The 22,384-nt window shown below is 40.9% G+C and overlaps 1 protein-coding gene across 1 annotated transcript in view; it reads right to left on the reverse strand.

Annotated features, from left to right (window-relative positions):
• The window catches only part of LOC134344356 (cullin-1), a 128,827-nt gene that overhangs the window by 56,354 nt on the left and 50,089 nt on the right, over positions 1-22,384 (reverse strand). Inside the window, exons 5-8 of the mRNA XM_063044004.1 lie at positions 11,551-11,601; positions 8,860-8,950; positions 8,405-8,568; positions 2-164 (exon numbers count right to left, since the gene is read on the reverse strand). Of these exons, the coding sequence (XP_062900074.1) occupies positions 2-164; positions 8,405-8,568; positions 8,860-8,950; positions 11,551-11,601 (469 nt within the window). The remainder of the gene's footprint in view (position 1; positions 165-8,404; positions 8,569-8,859; positions 8,951-11,550; positions 11,602-22,384) is intronic.

The following is a 22,384-nucleotide window of genomic DNA, read 5'->3' on the forward strand; positions in this document are numbered from 1 at the left end:
CCTTCATTTTTATCAGCATCTAATAAGTTCTGGAATTCCGTATGAAAAATTTCTAGATGTTTCTCAATAAGTACTTGTTCACATTTACGAGCCAGTTCATCCTGCGTACTTTCATGAAGATAAACTTGTACTCTGCGTTGTTCCTCCAGCAATCGAGCCTCTGCCTGAAAGACAAAGTCATCTCCCCAAATACAACTAAATACTTAAAACATAGCATTATACAAAATTGTACAATCGTAAGTTTAAACCCTTGGTAATAGACAAAATGTATATGTGAACAGCTGCATAAGCAGAGATTATTACCAAATTTCTTCTGTGTTTGTGATGCTGTAAATTGGAATTAAAAGTAGAAAATGCTGGAAATACTGAGATCAGGGAATATTTGTGGAGAGAGAAATAGTTAATTTTCAAGTCAGATGACCATTCATGAGAACTAAGAAAATTTCTCTGCAATTTAAAATACATTTTAGTCCTAGCTTTTCCTGGTTCTAATGAAAGGCTTTGACCATTAACACTGTCAGTTAACAGATACCACCTTGCCTACTGAGTACCTTCAGAATGTCCTATTTTTATTTATTTTTTTAAATTATTTATTCAGAGTTAAAATGCGGAACAGGCCCTTCCAGTCCAACCAGCCACACTACCCAGCAACCCACCTATTTAACCCTAGCCTAATCACAGGACAATTTACAATGACAAATTAACCTACTAAATGGTATTTTGCAGTACTGTAGGAGGAAATTTAAGCACCCAGAGGAAACCCATGGACTCATGGAAAAGATGTAGAAACGCTTAAAGAGGATGCCAGAACTGAACTCCAAACTCCAAGGCCTTGAGCTGTAATAGCATCATGCTAACCACAACACTACCGTGGCGCGAGCTACAGCTATCATGAGACAACAACCACAGAGAAGCAAAAACAAAATGGTGAGGATTCCTACAGACGATACTTTCCAATTGCCAAATAGTATACAATCTGAGAAACAGATTATGGACAAGGTGGATTAGCCACAAGTTTACTGAAAGTTGCAGTGAGTCATATTGCCTTCTACTGCTTTTTTTCAAAATGCTCTAAATACTTGACATCCTACCAGAACTCAGAATTACACCCCTATCACGTCATTTAATCCAGAATATTCCCAGGCTTTGGCTGTTATCTACGTTCACAGACTTAATTCTCACAACGTTTCTAAATACAAAGCAATTTTTTTTAAAAATCGTTTTGTAAACATGGGAGTATAACAACAGAAGACAATCATGGTTAACAATAGCATATGTCTTGTTTGAGCAGGGGGATCATTTTTTTTCTTAACATTACCTCAGACTTTTTCTCTCTCTCTCTCTCAATATTGTGCTATATTGTTTAGTTTGTACACATACAAGTCATACTGTCCTGCTGCTGCAAAAAGCTAATTTTCACAGCATTTATACCATGTGTGCCTAGGGCAACAATAAACTTGAACTTGAAGCAAATTTGCAAGATGAGTTTGAGACAGAGAAAATGTACAATACACCACTGCACAATAAAGTCCAAGGTAACGTACGACAAATGCTAGGAAAATAATTGATAACGGTATCTACTGTTACTCTCCCTTCCGAACGCTAACAAAGTGCTCCCCCGTCTGCCGTTTGGAAAACTGGATCACTCCTCTGAAGTACAGACAGAAACTGAAACAGGAGACGGCCATAGTTAAAACCGCCCACTGTTGGTCCGACCAATTGGTCTCCACGCTCCATGCTTTGATGACGTCAACTGGAATGCCTCCCATGATGAGGATGCCTCCAAGTTCAAGGAAGGTGTCACAAGTTTCATCCAGAAGTGCATCAAGGATGTTGTCCCCCAGAAATCAGTCAGGGTCTATCCAAACCAGAAACCCTGGATCAACAGTTCGGTGCGAGCAGCACTAAGCAGGCAACACAGAGCTTATGTTGCCAGTGACCAACAGGAACTCAAGAAATGCAGCTACGATCTGTGCAGTCAGCAAGTCAGCAAGATGACAATACAGGGACGAGATCCAGACACAATTCTCCACCAACAACACACGCAGCTTACGGTAAGGTCTGCACACCATCGCAGACTTCAAAGCTATAAGCAGTGGAGTTTCAAACATTGCTGCCTCTCTCCCATATGAGCTAAATCTTTTTTACGCCTGATTCAATGTTGCCAACACTGAGCCCCTGAGGCGACCTGCAGCTTGGTCATCTCTGAGGCTGAAGTACAAGTGGACAGTCGCAAGGCTGCAGGACCAGATGGCATCCCAGGGCGTGTACTCAGGGTGTGCGCAGCACAACTGGCAGGTGTGTTTACATTTTTAATTTCTCCCTCTCCTAGTGTAGAGTGCCCTCCTGCTCAAAACATCCACCAATGTTCCTGTATCTAAAAAGACCAAGGTCACGTGTCTGAATGACTGCTGTGAGGCTAGTCAAGGACTACAGCTACAGCATGCTACCCCCCACACTGGACCCCCTACAATTCGCTTACTGACACAACCGATCGACAGATGACACAACTGCATAGCTCTACACACCGTCCTTGAAGATCTGGAGAAGAATGTTTATATGAGAATGTTCTTGGACTACAGTTCAGCATTCAACACTATAATTCCCTCCAGGCTCAACAAGGAGCTCAGATACCTTGGCCTTCAGCCTGCCTTGTGTAGTTGGATCCTGGACTTCCTGTCAGATCACCGGCAGGCAATAAGAGTGGGCTCCCTCACCTCTGACCCTCAACACAGAGGACCCCCAGCACTGTGTCCTAAACCACCCCCCGCTAACTCTCTGTATACCAATGATTGTGTTGCCACCCACAGCTCCAATCTGTCAATTAAATTTGCCAACAATACAACACTGATTGGACTAATCTCAAATAATAATAAGGCAGCCTACAGATAAGTCACCACCCTGACACAATGTCATCAAGAAAACGACCTCTCCCTCAATGTCGCAAAAATAAAGGAGCTGGTTGTGGACCACAGGAGGAAGAGAGACAGGCTAACCCTTATTGACATAAATGGATCTGGGGTTGAGAGGGTGAACAACTTTAAGTTCCTCGGCATAAACATCACCGAGGATCTCACATGGTCTGTACATACTGGCTGTGTGGTGAAAAAGGCACAACAGCGCCTCTTTCACCTCAGACGGTTGATGAAGTTTGGAATGGGCCCCCAAATCCTAAGAACTTTCTACAGGGGCCCAATTGGGAGCATCCTGACTGGCTGCACCACTGCCTGTTATGGGAACTGTACTTCCCACACCATGTAGGTCACGGGGAGAACGACGGGAATTGGGGTTGAGGAGGAGAGGGGAAAAAAAAGGATCAGCCATGACTGAATAGCAGAGCAAACTCAATGGGCCAGATGGCCTAATTCTGCTTCTATGTCTTATGGTCTTCCCTCAATCGCAGGACTCTGCAGAGAATGGTGCGGACAGCCCAGTGCACCTGTAGATGTGAACCTCCCACTATTCAGGACATTTAGGTCAAGTCAAGTCACTTTTTATTGTCATTTCGGCCATAACTGCTGGCACAGTACACAGTAAAAACAAAACAACATTTTTCAGGACCACGGTACTACATGAAACAATACAAAAACTACACTGAACTACGTAAAATAACACAAAAACTAAACTAGACTACAGACCTACTCAGGACTGCATACAGTGCACAAAACAGTGCAAGCATTACAATAAATAATAAACAAAGACAATAGGCATAGTAGAGGGCAGTAGGTTGGTGCCAGTCCAGTCTCTGGGTATTGAGGAATCTGATGGCTTGGGGGAAGAAACTGTTATATAGTCTGGTCGTGAGAGCCCGAATGCTTCAGTGCCTTTTGCCAGATGGCATGAGGGAGAAGAGTTTGTATGAGGGGTGCATGGGGTCCTTCATAATGCTGTTTGCTTTGCAGATGCAGCGTGTGGTGTAAATGTCTGTAATGGCAGGAAGAGAGACCCGAATTTACAAAGACAGCTATGGAAAAAAGGGTCCAAGTCACCCCAACCACAAACTGTTCCACCTGCTACCATCCAGGAAATGGTACTGCAGCATAAAAGCCAGGATCAACAGGCTCCGGAACAGCTTCTTCCACCAGGCCATCAGACTATTAGTTCACGCTGATACAATTGTATGTCTATGTTATATTGACTGTCCTGTTGTACGTACAATTTATTATAAATTATTATAAATTGCACATTGTACATTTAGATGGAGTGAGAGAAATGCCCTTAACTCCTGGTGGAGTCATCTGGGCGCCGTCATGACAAGCTTTTTGCACCGATCTTTTTGGTGATTGCTCATCATGCGGCGTTTCTTTAGCATCTGAAACCTGGCAGAGTCTATCCCAGGTTTTTTTTTACAAGGTCGAGTTGCTAGCTCGATGCGCAACCCTGCGCGTATGGAAAGCGTGCAAAGGAGCCACATGTAGATGGGGACGTAACAAAGATTTTTACTCCTCATGTATATGAAGGATGTAAGTAATAAAGTTAATTCAATTCAAAAAGACACTGACTTACAATTATCAGCAAACATTTGAAAAAGACTTAATAAACTATTGTTGCAAGAAAAATTTGCAATTACCTAGTTTTCTGCATTACTCAAAGAATGCGGTCTGATCTTCAAGTCACAATAATAGACAAACACAATCTGCCCAAATTAATAGCACACAAACAATTGTACTACTTCTCATCAATACTGAGCATACCCTATAAACAATCACAATCTAGGTTCAAAAAAAGTATGTGAACCTATAGAATTAACTTCTGCAACAGCTCTTTGGAGTCAGCTGTTCCAATCAATGAGATGAGATTGGAGGTGTGGGTTGTACAGGTGACTTGCCCTATAAAAAAAAGCCACACAAAGTCATGTTACTGACAGAGCTTGCTTTTCTCAAGAAAGATCTGTTTCTGTGTACCAAGCCTCGATCAAAACAAGTTTCAAGGACCTTAGTAAAAGAATTGTAGAGATCAATGAAGCTGGAAAAGGCTACAAAAACATCTCTAAGGACCCAAGTGTTCCACAGATCACAGTAAGAGAAACTGTCTACAAATGAAGGAAATTCAGTACTGTGTTTACTTCTCCCTAGGAATGGGCATCCTGCAAAGATCACACTAAGTGCACAATGTGCAATGCTGAAGGAGGTGAAAAAGAACCCAAGGGTAACAGCAAGAGACCTACAGAAATCACTAGAACTTGTTAAAGTCTTTGTTCATGTGGACACTATAAGAAAAACACGGAACAAGAACCGTTTTCATGGGTGAACACCACTGCTCTCCCAAAAACACATTGCTGCACATCTCAAGTTTGCAAATAATGACCTTGATGATTCACAATGCTCTGGAACAATGTTCTGTGGACAGATGAGACAAAAGCTGAACTTTTTGGCAGAAATCTGCACCGCTATGTTTGGAGGAAAAAGGGCAGTGCACACCAACACCAAAATTTCATTCCAACTGTGAAGTGAGGTGGAAAGGGCATCATGGTTTGGGGCTGCTTTACTGCCTCAGGACCTGGACAGCTTGCAATCATTGAGGGAACAATGAATTCAAAATTGTATCATAACATTTTACAGAAGACTGTTGCGGTCTGTCACCTGAAGTTTAATAGAAATTGGATGGTACAACAAGACAATGATTTGAAACACAAGAGTAAATCAACAGCAGAATGATTTAAAAAGAAGAAAATTTGTGCTTTGGAATGGCCAAGTCAGAGTCTAGACCTTAACCCAACTGTGGCATGACCTGAAGAGGGTTATTCATGCAAGGAATCCCAGAAATACTGATGAACTGAAACAGTTTTATATGAAGGAATGGTCTAAAATTCCTCCTTGATGTCGAGCAGGACTGATCAGCAGCTATAGGAAAAGATTGGTAGAGGTTATTGCTGCAAAAGGAGGTTCTACAAGTTATTAAATACATAAGACCATAAGACAAAGGAGCAGAAGTCAGCCATTCGACCCATCAAGTCTGCTCCGCCATTTTATCATGAGTTGATCCATTCTCCCATTTAGTCCCACTCCCCCGCCTTCTCACCACAACTTTTGATGCCCTGGCTACTCAGATACCTATCAATCTCTGCCTTAAATACACCCAAGGACTTGGCCTCCACTGCTGCCCGTGGCAACAAATTCCAAAGATTCACCACCCTCTGACTAAAAAAATTTCTTTGCATTTCTGTTCTGAATGGGCGCCCTTCAAAGTCATGAGGGCTCATATACTTTTTTTCCAGCCTGACTGTGAATGATCAAACAATGTGTTCAATAAAGACATGAAAAATACAACTGCTTGTGTGTTATTAGTTTAGGCAGGTTGTGTTTGTCTACTATTGTGACAGATGAAGATCAGACCACATTTTATGAGTAATTAATGCAGAAAACGACGTAAATGCAAAGGGGTTCACAAACTTTTTCATGCAACTGTAGCTAGGGTACCCACGGGTTTTGTGCAGTACAGGTATCCCCCGCTTTTCGAACGTTCGCTGTACGAAACCTCACTGTTATGAAAGACCTACATTAGCACCCTGTTTTCACTTTCAGAAGGTGTTTTCACTGTTATGAAGAACGGCAGTGCGCGATAAAAGGCAGTGCGCGCCCCGAGCAGCCACTCTCCCCCAGATTCGGAACGGCATTGCTTTAACACGCTGCATTGAGCAGCCGTTAGCAAGATGAGTTCTAAGGTGTCGGGAAAGCCTGATAGAGCTCGTAAGGGTGTTACACTTAGCGTAAAACTGGACATAACTAAGCATTTCGATCGTGGTGAACAAAGCAAGGACAAAGTGAGTTTGGCTTGTGGAAGCTGACGAAGGTGATGTTGAAGAGGTTTTGGCATTCCATGACCAAGATCTGATAGATGAAGAGCTGATGCAATTGGAAGAGGAAAGGATAACAATCGAAAACGAATGCAGTAGCAAAAGTGAAGCAACTGCGTGAGATTTTCGCTGCAATGATAAAGTACGACTTTAATTTTGAAAGGGTACGTAGGTTTAGGGGATATTTGCAGGATGGTTTGAGTGCTTACAAAGAACTGTGTGATAGAAAAATGCGCGAGGCTCAGCAGTCAAGCAAGCCTTCCACATCAGCCACAGCAGACCATGAACCTCAACCTTCCACATCGAGGCAGGCAGTCATAGGAGAAGATGAGCTGCCTGCCCTGATCGACAATGAGATGACACCCCCGTGTCCCACCACCCCAACCCCCGGGCCCCGGACAGATACTGTACCGATTCGCGGAGAACGCAGCAGTAGCCAGGACGCACACAGCACATCTTTAAAAGCCGAAATAAACATGCTAATTAATTAGCATGTTTATTTCGGCTTTTTTCTTAAAGATGTGCTGTGTGCCTTCCGGCTACTGCTGCGTTCTTTGCGGCAATGTATTGGGTCAGTGGCCCGGAGGGTGGGGGCCACTGCACCACCCCAACCTGCAACGACTCAGTCTAAGACACCATCCTCAGTGTGCTCGGCGCTGAACCAATTCCGGTAAGTGATACTACATTGTAGATACATTATTTCTACTTTATATAGGCTGTGTATTTTTACATGTTATTTGGTAGATTTGGCAGCTACATAGTTTAAAGGTTACTGGAGAGCGCGTTTATGCCAACAGCGCTTGCATGAGATTTTCTGCCGAGAGCGCTTGCGTGAGATTTTCGCTACGGAGATCTGTGCAAGCAATCGTTGTAGAGAAGTATTTCTACTTTATATAGGCTGTGTGTTTATTATATCATTCCTGCTTTTACTATATGTTACTGTTATTTTAGGTTTTATGTGTTATTTGGCATGATTTGGTAGGTTATTTTTGGGTCTGCGAACGCTCACAAAATTTTCCCATATAAATAAATGGTAATTGCTTCTTCGCTTTACGACATTTCGGCTTACGAACCATTTCATAGGAACTCTCTACGTTCGGATGGCAGGGGAAACCTGTACTATATCCATCAAAGTGGAGCAGAGAACAAATTTGTAAATCTGGTGGGAGCAAAGAATGTTGGAAATGGTGATGGCAGAGAACCTTGGAAGGAGTGTGGTACAGGTGGCAGAGGAGGAGAAGCAGGGGCGGGGGAAATGGTGCAGAAACAGAGACGCTCACCCCGAGACACCAAGCAAGGTCATTTGATTCCAAACAATCGGTTTATTGATCATTACTGAATGTGCCTCTAGTGCTTCCCACTTCCTCCCTTCTCCCCTCCCCTTTTCCCAACCATGATTCTCCTCTCCTTGCCCTCTTCCCACTGAGTCCACAACAGAGACCGATTTCAGAATCAAGTTTAGCATCACTCACATATGTCTTGGAATTTTTCTCTTTTTTTTGCAACAGTATAGTGCAATACACAAAATTACCTCATTACTGTGCAAAATGTCTTAGGCACCCTAGTTATATACATGTACCTAAGACTGTATCTACTGCATTTACTGACCTTTTTCATGTATTCTGTTACAGGATTCTGCTGTAGAAACTCAGTGCTTTCCCTTGTATAAAACCTCTCTGTGTCAGCCAGAAATTGAGATTCAAATGATTCTTTATACACGGTCAATGTGGGTCCCTTTGCAAAAGCATCATCTTCATTAAGCCCAAGTTCAACTGTGATTAAAATAAACAGAATGAGAAAAGCTAGTCAGTCCAAAAACTTCACAAAGATTCTACTAACAAACCTCCTAGGGATATCGCATAACACTATAAGCACAGATAGTGTTGGCGCGTGGCCAAGTGGTTAAGGAGTTGGATTAGTGATCTGAACGTCGTGAGTTTGAGCCTCAGCCGAGGCAGCGTGTTGTGTCCTTGAGCAAGGCACTTAACCACACATTTATGTTTATAGCCCAGCGGCGGCAGTTGGTGCAATATGGACAAGACAAGACAATAGTTCAAAATTACCGTATGACTGAACCACTCCGCTAATCAGTCTGGTGTTGATAGTTTCACCATTTCTCTCCTTCTCAATCAACTTCAGAACTGCATTCGTAACCTGATGGAAAATGGTCTTTAGATTAGCCTCGTGTAAAGTTACCACTACGCTAATTACGTAGAAGTGATGTCAACTACACATCACGTTTGGTAGTAATCGGTAGCTGAAATCATGATTCAGCAATCGGTATTCAAAACAGAGACTGTAGCTCACACCTGATTTGAAATCCAGATACTCAGCAATGACTGGCGCCATTTTACATTTACCAACTAATGTGTATTAAAATACCTGAACTAAAAGTGATCCAGATGAAAGGTTTGTGCTTGTTGCTACATGCTCTTGTTGATTTTATTTAATATAGTCATTTTGAAATCTATTTAATTCTGAAATAAATATCTGAACGAACATCAGATCAAATTTTGAACCACACCAAGCAAATGGCAGTTGAGGAAATGTGGAAACCCTGAAATTACTGTCAGTGTTATACCAGTGAACAACAGTCTGAACTCCAATCTATTAAGTTAAAACATTAATGCTCAACACATATGTAGGTCATGCTCATACAATTAAACTTTGTGACAGATTTGCAAGGGATTGTGGTTGATACCAATAGTGTTTGTGAAAGTTGGGCAATTTACATCGATTTCATCATTAGTGATTAACTTGCCATATTTGAAAGCATTTTAGGAACCTTTATCTTAAGAGATATATATTTAAAAAACACTTATGTACATATATACCTATATACACATACATATACACGTACTTATTAAGTATATTAACAAGTACTGTCAAGACAAAAGGTTTTAAGTAGTTACGAATATTTTTGAAACATTTCAAAAATTCCTGAAGTTTTAATCATTCATAAATGACAGTGGTGAAAACAAGGACAGGGGAGGTTATGACACAGCTATTAGCTAAATTTGTTTTGTACATACACAGTGGACTCCAGATAATTAAGCCATTGGTTAATTGGAGTAGCCACTTTTGTGGGACAACTCAGACAAAAACCAATCAAGAAAATAGCTGGGATTCCCTTCGTTTATTTGGGACACTATGCCGCTTAATTGGGACAGGAGACTGTAGGAAAACAGTTTGTAACCAGTGTCAGTTGCCTGCACCCGTGTGGCCATTAAGAGACCACACCATGCTTAGAGCAAACAGCTTTTAAATAGCACCAGTTAGGTGCGTTTGTGATCAAAAAGCAAAGATTTTTGTCACTTATAGTTGGCGAGAAACAAGAGGTGAGACAATTTAGAACCGTTTTGCTCACTGCAGTTTCAAGCATTCAGGTTTAGAGATGCCGTAAGTGGCTGGGAGTGAAAACAAAATTATTTCACTACAACAAGTAAGGAACTACAAAGAATTTGGAGCTATTGACAATCATCTTGAATGTTACAATGAAAATAAAGACTTGGAGGATACAATCGTTGACAGCATTATATGAAGGCAGTCCATTATCTGCACTAGGTGTCTGCACCAATTTTGTTCATTTACAGTCAATCAAAAGAACAGTGTAGGATGAATTCCTCCGTTGATAACTATTAGGAACTACTGCAGTTTTATAGTACTGTAGTAATATTTGTTAGGTATTTCATTTAAATACACAACTTGTTACTCAATTAAACTGTTATTTGTATTTTTAATATTTTTCTAACTGTTTCCATGAACCTTTGGCTAATTGGGACAGTCGCTTAATTGGGCCAAAATGTACTGGTCCCCTGTGTGTTCAAATTAATCAGAATCCATTGTATTTTGTGGGCACTCACCCATGAATGTACTTCATACACAATTATCTCTTTCAATGTACAAGACCTTACTGCAAAAGTATGCTCTCAATTGTCTCTGCATGTTTCCACAGAGATTATCTTAAATTCAGATTTTTTTGATTTCATTGCCTTTTTAAAAAAAATTAAGTTCAGAGATATTGCTTGTTTGCTAATTTATTTATTGAGATACAGCTCGGAATAGGCCCTTTCGGCCCTTCGAGCCATGACGCCCAGCAAAACCCCCCCCCCCCAATTTAATCCAAGCCAATTCATGGGAAAACCTACCAACCAGTATATCTTTAGACTGCAAGAGGAAAACCAAGCGGTCATGGGGAAAACACACAAACTCCTTACAGGCAGTGGTGGGAATTGAAACCATGTCATTGGTACTGCAAAGAATTGTGCAAACCAGAATGCTACCATGTCGCCCTAATCTGTAAGCACGAGTCAGGAGACCATTACAAAATCACTTGCATCATATGTAGCAAACCTGAATAATGAGAAAAGACTGAAATAACCTGAAGCTTTTTCCAGGTATTGATTTTGGAGAAAACAGTACGTGGGTGCTCTTTGTGGGGAAGCAGGAATGAAGAACAACAACATTTGGATTTTTACTTTTAACTGCATGTATCTGTTCTCCAAAACCTATTATTAACTTGAGAGCAGATTTACGATGAAAGCAATGTTTCCCTATTACTACATCTGCCAGATATTATAAAGTAGGCTTTTAAAACTGTGAGAACTGTCAAGAACTTAGTAGAGGTATCTATTACATCAGTATCATGGGAATCTGCATTCTGCAAAGTTTAAACCTTGTAACTTCATAAAAGTTTTTGAAGATAACAGTGGTATTTAAATTACTGAACATGCAGCTTTTAATAAGATACTTACCTGCTTGTTTAAAGGTCGAAATAAACAATCCCGCCATGTCACTAAAGCAAGCTGCAAAAAAAATAGAAATGACTTTTACTTATAAGAAGTTTCCAAACCAAATATTTTCAACATCGCCAGTGAAGTCAAATCTGAAATTATAAAGAGGTACTTAAGATATGTCATTTTTGATTAATATTCTTATAGGGCAAACATTTCCCCAAACCATTTGAAGCAAAGCTTTGTTAAAGGTACAATTTTCCAGTACAGGTCGACCTTCTGTAATCCAGCACCACTAGGACCCAAGGAGTGCCGGATTAGTGAAAATGCCGAACTACAGAAGGATCACATTAAGCAATAGCTAACCGCCTTATCATACCTTTAAAATATCAAAGCATTCAAAGGTTCATTTAAAGTCAGAGAAAAGTATACAATATACATCCTGAAATGCTTTTTCTTCGCAACCATCTACGAAAACAGGAGTGCCCCAAAGAATGAATGACAGTTAAATGTTAGAATCTCTAAGATCCCCCCCCCCAGCTCCCCTCCCTCCCACGCGTAAGCAGCAGCGAGCAACAATCCCCCCCCCGCCCCACCGGAAAAAAATTAAGCACATCCACTGCCAGCACTCAAGCGTGAGCTAAGCAATGGCAAAGACACAGAGTTGCAGTTACCCCAAAGATTACATTGCACTCGCAGTTACTGAGGGAATCCTCGTTAGTTTCTTTTCCTCCTCTGAGTAATATGCTTAAATTCAACGAGTCACCACATCTGATCTGAGGTCGTAGGCAGAAGAGAATGGAGCGCCAGCCAAGCGACACTGGAGGACAGTGCGCGACTGCTGGCAGGCGGACAAGAAGGCGGACAACCCAGAGCATGCCAGCTTCCCCACCGCTGACGGGTGAGACGGGCAAGTGGTGGACGTCCACACCTCACGCAAATGATATTAATAAATGCAGGAAAACAAGCAGGAATCGCCTGTCTGTGCTTACAAAAGCGCGCCAACACTTGAACAGATTTAGCGCAACCAAAACAATCCGCAGCAGATTGGTACGGTGGCCCGGAAAATTTGAAATTACAGTTGCGTGGAAAATTTGAAATCAGTGTGGATTATCGAAGGAACCAGATTACAGGTAGTCGACCTGTATCTAATTTTCCAGTACCTAACAGCAACATTTAAAATTAAATTCTCAATGACTTTGAAAAAAGATTCACTATGGTATTTGGAATGAGGTTTTAGCTATGAGGAAGGCTATTATTTTGCTTTAAAATTAGAGTTAAATCCATTCACACCCTCAACCACCACTACTTTATCACTTCTTGTCAGAGTCACCTTACGTACAGACATTCCTGTGCCTAGCACCACTTTATGGACATACATTCAATGTATCAGTTGCATGTAAAAGTTTGGGCACCCCTGGTCAAAATTTCTGTTACTGTGAATAGTTAAGTGAGTAGAAGATGAACTGATCTCTAAAAGGCATAAAGTTAAAGATGACACATTTCTTTAATACTTTAAGCAAGATTACTTTTTTTATTTCCATCTTTAACAGTTTCAAAATTAAAAAAAAGGAAGAGAGCCCAAACCAAAAGTTTGGGCACCCTGCGTGGTCAGTACTTAGTAACACCCCCTTTGGCAAGTATCACAGCTTGTAAACGTTTTCTGTAGCCAGCTAAGAGCCCTTCAATTCTTGTTTGGGGGATTTTCACCCATTCTTCCTTGCAAAACGCTTTTAGTTCTGTGAGATTCTTGGGCTGTCTTGCATGCATTGCTCTTTTGAGGACTATCCACAGATTCTCGATGATGTTTAGGTCGGGGGACTGTGAGGGCCATAGCAAAACCTTCAGCTTGCGTCTCTTGATGTAGTCCATTGTGGATTTTGAGGTGTGTTTAGGATCAATATCCTGTTATAGAAGCCACCCTCTTTTCATCTTCAGCTTTTTTTTTAAACAGACGGTGTGATGTTTACTTCCAAAATTTGCTGGTATTTAATTGAATTCATTCTTCCCTGTACCAGTGAAATGTTCCCCCTGCCACTGGCTGCAACACAAGCCCAAAGCATGATTGATCCACCCCCGTGCTTTACAGTTGGAGAAGGGTTCCTTTCATGAAATTCTGCACCCTTTTTTCTCCAAGCATACCTCTGCTCATTGCAGCCAAAAAGTTCAATTTTAACTTCATCAGTCCACAGGACTTGTTTCCAAAATGCATCAGGCTTGTTTTAGATGTTCCTTTGTAAACTTCTGACTCTGAATTTTGTGGTGAGGACGCAGGAAAGGTTTTCTTCTGATGACTCTTCCATAAAGGTCATATTTGTGCAAGTGTCTCTGCACAGTAGAAGAGTGCACCACCACTCCAGAGTCTGCTAAATCTTCCGGAAGGTCTTTTGCAGTCAAACAGGGGTTTTGATTTGCCTTTCTAGCATCCTACGAGCAGTTCTCTCGATAAGTTTTCTTGGTCTTCCAAACTTCAACTTGGCCTCCATCGTTCCTGTTAACAGCCATTTCTTAATTACATTACGAGCTGAGAAAATGGCTACCTGAAAACGCTTTGCTATCTTCTTATAGCCTTCTCCTGCTTTGTGGGCATCACTTATTTTAATTTTCAGAGTGCAAGGCAGATGCTTAGAGAAACCCATGGGGCTACTGATTGTTGAGACAAGGTTTGAGGAGTCAGGCTATTTACAAAGCATTGAAATTAGCATCACCTGGCCTTTCCTAACAATGACTGTGAACAAGCCATAGCCCTAGCAAGCTAATTAAGGTCTGAGATCTTGGTAAAAGTTATCTGAGAGCTCAAATCTCTTTGGGTGCCTAAACCTTTGCATGGTGCTCCTTTCCTTTTCTCCCCCTCACTCTAAAATTGCACAAAACAAAAATAATACACCAATCTTGCTTAAAATGTTGAAAGGTATGTTTCATCTTTAACTTTGACTTTTGGAGATCAGTTCATCTTCTACTCACTGAACTATTCACAGTAACAGAAATTTTGACCGGGGTGCCCAAACTTTTGCATGCCACTGTAAGCTACCTTATGTATTTATATCTGTTGTGCTTTTTAAAAAATATAAATTGTACTTTTTATCTTATTGTGTTTTTTTACAGCTGAATTGGATCTGGAACAACAATAATTCTTTTCTCCTTTACAGCTGTATACTGGTACTGACATTAAACAATCTTGAACCTTAAGGCCATTTCTGATAGAGATGCACTATTACCCAGAGAGCTCTTGTTAAACTAAAAATTTCTATTCATCAGGCCAAAAACTAGACAACATTAAAATTAAAAAAAAATAGAATGAGTGAGGACAAATGGTGAATTGATAGACAGGACATGGAATACATTATCTGAAACAATGATGGCAAAAGTATTCATTAAAAAAAATTATAAAAGAGAAAGGGATAGATACTGGAAAACATTTTGCTGAAAAAAAAAACTATACAAGAAATGAATAAAGGTTGAGTCCAAACTGGTTAGTGGGATGAGGATAATTTCAACCATTAAATTTAAACAGGGTCATAAACTGACATATCATGATTCAGGGGCAGCAACATTCAAACACATAAGGACTGTCTACTGTAATGACACAGGCAACAGAAGATGATGGCAACAAATGAATTAGAAAAGACATACAGCAAAGAAAGTAGTAAAATGAAACTCTGAATAGTGTAGAACTGAATAAGCTTAGGTTAACCCAATGGCTCTTGATTCAAGAGTTACATCACAGTTACATCAAATAATTATAGGAGATACTCATTACATCTTGAGAAATCTGTGACAAAACATACCCATCAATCCTGTCCGGAATTAGCAAAATCTCACGAGCGCTAAGCAAAATCCAAAGCTCCCTTATCTGCACAATTCTTCATCCATGGGCTCTCAATACTGCACATTCACCCGTTTTGTTTTCACTACATTGTTAGTAACATTTAATGCAGATTTCTAGTTTAAAATGACAAGACAGAGTATGAACTAAAAGTAACTCCAAAGATTAACAGGCATTTACATAGATGGAATTCACTTGGGTACATTTTCAAATCACTACTCCACAAGCATTTGGCTCAATCTATACTGGACCATAATGAAATGCAGCTAAACTCTTGAGAATTCACAGATCAGCTCAGTTCTATTTCTGGGTCTTTGCCTGTCTGTAGAAACTCAGCAGATAGACATCCAAAGGAAACAGGAAGGGAAATAATCCACAACTGCCAAAATGACTCCAGCCATGCTGCTCCTCCTTGTTGGCCATTTAGGTCAACTATCCAAAAGTGCTAGAGGAGTATCAACCATCCATTTCTAAACTTCGTAATCTGAAGGGCTGGCTACAATCTCAGATACAACACATAGAAATGTGGAGCAACAGCAAGGGATGTACTACCCTTGTACTGTAGCACTTGGGCTATGTCCACACTACGCCGGACAATTTTGAAAATGAAGCTTTTTCTCTTCGTTTTGACCCTCTGTCCACACTAAAACAGCGTTTTCATCCTCTGAAAACAGAGATGTTCAGAAACGGTCTCCAAAGTGAATAAATCTGAAAATGCCAAATATCCGTTGCAGTGTGGACATGGTAAACAGAGCTTTTTAAAACCGCTGTCATGACATGCCGCAACAGATGGCAGTAGCACGGCATTTCATTGTTTTCTTATTATTATTATTATTACTTTATTGTCGCCAAACATTGATAATAGAGCGTTCAATCATCACCGCCATATTTGATTCTGCACTTCGCAGAACCTAACAAATTCAGAACAGATGGCAACAAGACTGAAGCCAGAAGAGTTAGAAATGTACTCACCAAATACTTTGACCCATAGCTTACTGAATAAATAAGTATACTCACTTTGCCCTGTTCTCTGTCCTTGCTTGTATGAAGGTAAGGACAGAAAACACCCTCTGCCACCTCCAGCTTCAATTCCATGCAGAATGTTTGGGAGGATCAAGAACCAAGGTGGTTTACCTATTTATGCAAGTACTTCTCTGACAATAGATGTGTAACAGCCTAATGTAACATTGTATGGAAATACAAGATAACACTGATGCAGACATGTTTTATACACTTAACAAGGTGCTTTATTAGTCAATTTTTCCAATGTTCGTCGTTAGCCGGGTCACACTGCCCCTGAACTCCCTGTCCGTTGCCTCCATACACTCCAGTATTTTTTTAATATATAGTTTTAAGTCCTCCTGCGTGAGAGCCAAGAGCAATTCCTTTTAAGTTTTTCTACTCTGTCACTGGACAAATGCGCACCAAGTGTATCATTTCCTCTTCGCTTGTTTTCTGTGTGTCCTGCGCATGCCCAGTAGGAGGAGATTCGCCCAAATATCCATCTAATGTGGACAGAGATATTTTGAAAAATGCTTAGTGTGGATGCCTGTCGTTTTTACTCGAAACCGGCATTTACAAAATCATCTGGCGTAGTGTAGACGTAGCCTTAGTTGCAATCAAATTATTCTGGGGTAGTCCTAGAAACTCTGTATTGAGGGGGAAAACAGATCACTGAAGAAACCTTGCATAATAACTGAACACTGTTTTCAAAAATTTTGGTAAAAACTAAATATATTTGTAATACAGATCTACCTTTAAATAATCACTTTCTTAATAGATGTAAATACACAGAAGGCAGGTGAAAATATATGATGGATTTTGCAATACACATAAAAGTTGCTGGTGAACAGGTAGCATCTATAGAAAGAGGTACAGTTGAAATTTCGGGCTGACACCCTTCATCAGGACTAAGTGAAAGAAGAGCTAGTAAGGGATTTGAAAATGATAGGTGAAGACAGGAGGGGGAGGGATGGAGCCAAGAGCTGGACAGTTGATTGGCAAAAGGGACATGAGAGGATTATGGAACAGAAGGCCCAGGGAGAAAGAAAAGGGGGAGGCGGAAGCCCAGAGGATGGGCAAGGGGTATAGTGAGAGAGACGGAGGGAGAAAAAGGAGAGAGAGAAAAAGAATGTGTGTATATAAATAAATAACGGATGGGGTACGAGGGGGAGGTGGGGCATTAGCAGAAGTTTGAGAAGTCAATGTTCATGCCCTCAGGTTGGAGGCTACCCAGACGGAATATAAGGTGTTGTTCCTCCAACCTGAGTGTGGCTTCATTTTGACAGTAGAGGAGGCCGTGGATAGACATATCAGAATGAGAATGGGACGTGGAATTAAAATGTGTGGCCACTGGGAAATCCTGCTTTCTCTGGCAGACAAAGCGTAGGTGTTCAGCGAAACGGTCTCTCAGTCTGTGTCGGGTCTCACCAATATATAGAAGGCCACATCGGGAGCAGTGGACGCAGTATATCACCCCAGCTGACTCACAGGTGAAGTGCCGCCTCACCTGGAAGGACTGTCTGGGGCCCTGAATGGTGATGAGGGAGGAAGTGTAAGGGCATGTGTAGCACTTGTTCTGTTTACAAGGATAAGTGCCGGGAGGGAGATCAGTGGGGAGGGATGGGGAGGACAAATGGACATGGGAGTCATATAGGAAGCGATCCCTGTGGAAGGCAGAGGGGGAGGAGGGGGAGGGAAAGGTGTGCTTGGGGTGGGATCCCGTTGGAGGTGGCAAAAGTTACGGAGAATTATATGTTGGACCTGGAGGCTGGTGGGGTGGTAGGTGAGGACAAGGGGAACCCTATTCCTAGTGGGGTGGCAGGAGGATGGGGTGAGAACATGCATTTGAGAGTTGGACCCGGAGGCTCTTTGTGATTCTGAAATACATGTTAATATCCAAACTTTAGAGAAGTAAACTTATGCTTTGTTTATTAAAAGCTATTTTTTCTAGTTTAGGAGATTCAGTGGGACAAAGCCATTTTTACAAGCTATTTGTTAATACAGTACTGCGCAAAAGTATTAGGCACCCTAGATTTTTTAATATAAATTTTGTTTCACATGTTTATTTTTTTGTCTTCTGTATTAGTGTCAGTATTAGTGTAAAATTGCAAATGTTAGATTTCCCAACATACACTTTCCAAAAAATTAAATGTTAAGAGAATTTTTGTATTTTGTTAAAGAAAGTAATATATTCAGTAATGGACCACTTTTCAAATGAAATCGATTATTTTGTAGGTATATAGCCCAGTGCCTGATTAAACAAAGGTAACATACAAGTGCTGAAGATCACTGATATTTAATGAGTTGAATGATCTGAAGTGATTAACTGAAACAAATAGGTATAGAAGGAATTGTTGGAATTGGTTGTTCTTTATGCATTTAATAAGGCATTAATTGAATTAATGAGTTTTTAAACAAGACTGAATTCGTAGTTTCACTAACATACAACTTTTACTTTAACCTGTATTTTTCACAAAATATGTTGAAAATGATACAACTCTCGCCATAGTGCAAGAACTGATGAATTGAAAGTTAAACTGTCACATCTGCCACACCCAGCCTTTTAGTTTGGTTGTCCTTCACAGTTTGAAGGGCAACAAAATGTTGTCAAATGACATAACAGTTACATCATCTTTCATTTGCAAGTGTTAAACATGCTATATCTGTGTGCCTTCTAATAAGCCTTTGTTTATCTCAGGAATTTGCCTCATCTCTGTACAAAAGTGTCAGTTTCTGTTTTAAAAAATCACTACCTTAGTTCTTGGTTCTTTAGTTTCATGTGCGCTCTGTGTTTCTTTGTTTTTTTGAACTTTCAATAAACAATTGTGAAGCAATTAAGTTTTCAACTTATTCCCAACTCCTAAAAGAACCTGCAGATTGGAAATCACCATATCTAACAGAATCAAACTAGGTGAAGGGCAACTAAACTAAAAGGCAAGAGTGTGGCAGGGGTGAGTTTAACCTTCAAATCATTAAATCTTACACCATGGCAGGTAAGCATAGTAACGACGCATAAGATGATCAACCTGCATCAGCAAGCAGAAATTTCGCAGAAGTATTTCAAGACATGCCGTCCAAACCCTTCTGAAGAAGCACAAGAAATGTACAAATGGCAATTGATGTCGCCTAATGGCGACTCCTCTGCTTGCATCTTCAGGAACAGCTCTATTTCTATCTTTAATATCTCTATTTTTTTTCCTTTCAGGGTTCTTTTGAAGCCCCTGCCCTGGAGTTACACACTGACTTCAGTTCTTTGCGGGAATGGGACTCGGGGTCTCACGACTGGCCGCTATTCGATATACCAAGGATGTGGCCTCGAAGACCAGTGCACCTTCAGGGTCTAGGATTTCATGGCTCTGGAGGCAGGCGGACTTGAGGTTGGTGCCTCCGCAGGAAACCGGTGTGTCGTGGGAGTACACAGAAGAGCAAAAGCAGCCAGCTGTCTGCTGGCTGTGTGCCAGAGACCCAAGTTCTTTGGGCACAGAGCTCGGGAAAAACGATGCAACAGACTTTTAACATCGTAAATCAGCAAGATGTTTGTTATGTCTCCCCTCTCGCTGAAACGGGGACACCTCTTTTTCCCTTAATAGGAAGAGAGAGAGCGTGTAGTATGTCGAATTACCAGGTGAACAAGTAGTCTTTGGGGTACTGCAAGTCTGTGTCTTTATTGATGCTTTGCTGCATGCTTGAATGCTCGGTGGGGGGCACCGAAGCTTTTTTTGCTGGTGGGGGAGGGGAAGATCGTTGCTTCGGTGCTGCTTATTCGTGAGTGGGGGAGCTGGGGGGGGTCTTTGGGGTTCTAACATTTAACATTCATTCTTTGGGGCACTCCTCTGTTTTCGTGGATGTTAGCGAAGAAAAAAAGTGTTTCAGGATGTCTACGGTATACATTTCTCTGACATTAAATGTACCTTGGAAACCTTGAGTTGAGGACCAGAAATGCAGTGGTCAGCCACGGAAAATGAGTGCAGCAAATGAGAGATACATCAAACTGATATCCATTCTAAATCAGAAGAAGTCCAGTACTGCTATCAGCCCACTGAAACTGAAGTACACCCCTCTATAGTGCAGAGAAGTCATGTCAGAAGTGGTATTCATGGAAGAGTTGCTGCCAAAAAGCCATTCCTCTGAAGTGGAAACAAAGCCAAGAGACTCAGCTATGCACAAAAACACAAAGACTGGTGTGCTGAACAATGGCAGCAAGTGCTCTGGACTGATGTGTCAAAATTTGAAATTTCTGGCTCAAATTTGTGCATAGAAGACCTGGGAAACACTACATGGATGAGCCTCCAACCATCAACACTGAAGCACGGTGGAAGATCCCTGCAGGTTTGGGGCTACATTTCTGCAAATGGAGTTGGTGAAATGGTCAAAATTAATGGAATCCTCAATGTTGAGAAGTACAAACAGATTCTCATCCATCATGCAATACCATCAGGGAAGCATCTGATCGGTCCCAATTTTGTTCTGCAGCAGGGCAGTGACTTCAAAAAAAATGGCCACGGTCATAAAGAGCCACTGTATCTTCAGCAAAAAGATGAATAAGGAGTTGTGCAACAGATGGTATGGCCTCTACAGAGCCTGGAGCTCAATATAATTGAGCATGTCAAGGATTACCTGGGGGGGGGGGGGAAGAGGGAGAGAGGGAGATAGAGAGACAGAGACAGAGACAGAGAGAGAGAGAGACAGAGAGAGACAGAGAGATAGCCGAAGTCTGCAGAAGAACTGTGACAAGTTCTCCAAAATGCTTGGAACAACCTACCAGCTAATTTTCTTATAAAATTGCCCAACAGTGTACCCAAGAGAATTGATGCAGTTTTAAAGGCAAATGGTGGTCACACCAAATATTTGATAGATTTATTTTTTTTTACTGCTTACTGCTCTTCATAGTACTTTTTTTTAATATTTAGAAACTATTTATTTCATTATTTTTGAAAGCATCGTCATTTTACATAATTTTGTACATGTGCCTAAGACTTTTGCACAGTACTGTATGCATATGCATTCAACATGAATAATTTTAATATCAAGTGGAGAAGATGATGGCATGATGTAACAATGAAGATGCACTTACAAAGGTGGAATGCAAAACCCGGTATGGAGAATATTCACTTAGATTTGAAAAGTTATCTGCAATGACGCAAGGGCTATAATTCCAAAAGTGAACCTATATTATCGTTTTCAATATGTTAACATTCAAATATTTAAAAACATCAGAAACTATTTTATCAGACAAAAAATGCTGGAGGAACAAAATGTTTCCAGACGAGACCATTCATCAAGACCCAAGAGAAGGGATCTTGACGAAGGTATCATCTGGAAACATCAACTGTACTCTTTTCCACAGATGCTGCCTGACCTGCTGAGTTCCTCCAGCATTTTGTGTGTGTTGCTTGGATTTCCACTATCTGCAGATTTTCTCTTGTTTCAGAAACTATCTTATGTCATTTTTGAACACACACTATTGATAGAATGACACAAACACAAATTTATATAGAGTTGTTTTAAACTGATTTAAGATCTTACTACTTCTATTCTCAAACCAGAGTGACTACATTAGCCTGTATGTCTTGCTGCAAGCTCTTTGTGCCATCCAGTTTTGAATTTGGACCAGAAAAGAGAGGAGCTATTAGGTGTCTTTGTGGGTTTAAAGGTGGATAAATCCGTAATGCCAGATGAGGTATATCCCAACCTGTTGCGGAAGGCAAATGAAAAGATTACTGAGGCCTTGACAAAGAATTTTAAATCTTTGATTGCCAAAGATGAGGTGCCAGATAGCCTGAGGACAACAAATGAGGTGTCTTGATTCAAGAAAAGCAGGTAATTATAGGCTCAAGAGTCTAACATCAGTGGTAGGAAAGTTTTTCAGAATATTGTGGAGGGGCAGGATTATGCTACAAATGGAAGTGGAAGGCACCCTGCTGCAATTTGCCTACCACCACATCAGGTCTAGAGCCGAATCAATCTCATTGTATCCACTCAGCATTGGATTACCTGCAAAACAGCAATACCTACATCAGACTACTG

The sequence above is a fragment of the Mobula hypostoma genome, chromosome 3 (genome assembly GCF_963921235.1).
Source record: "Mobula hypostoma chromosome 3, sMobHyp1.1, whole genome shotgun sequence".
Lineage (NCBI taxonomy): Eukaryota > Metazoa > Chordata > Chondrichthyes > Myliobatiformes > Myliobatidae > Mobula > Mobula hypostoma.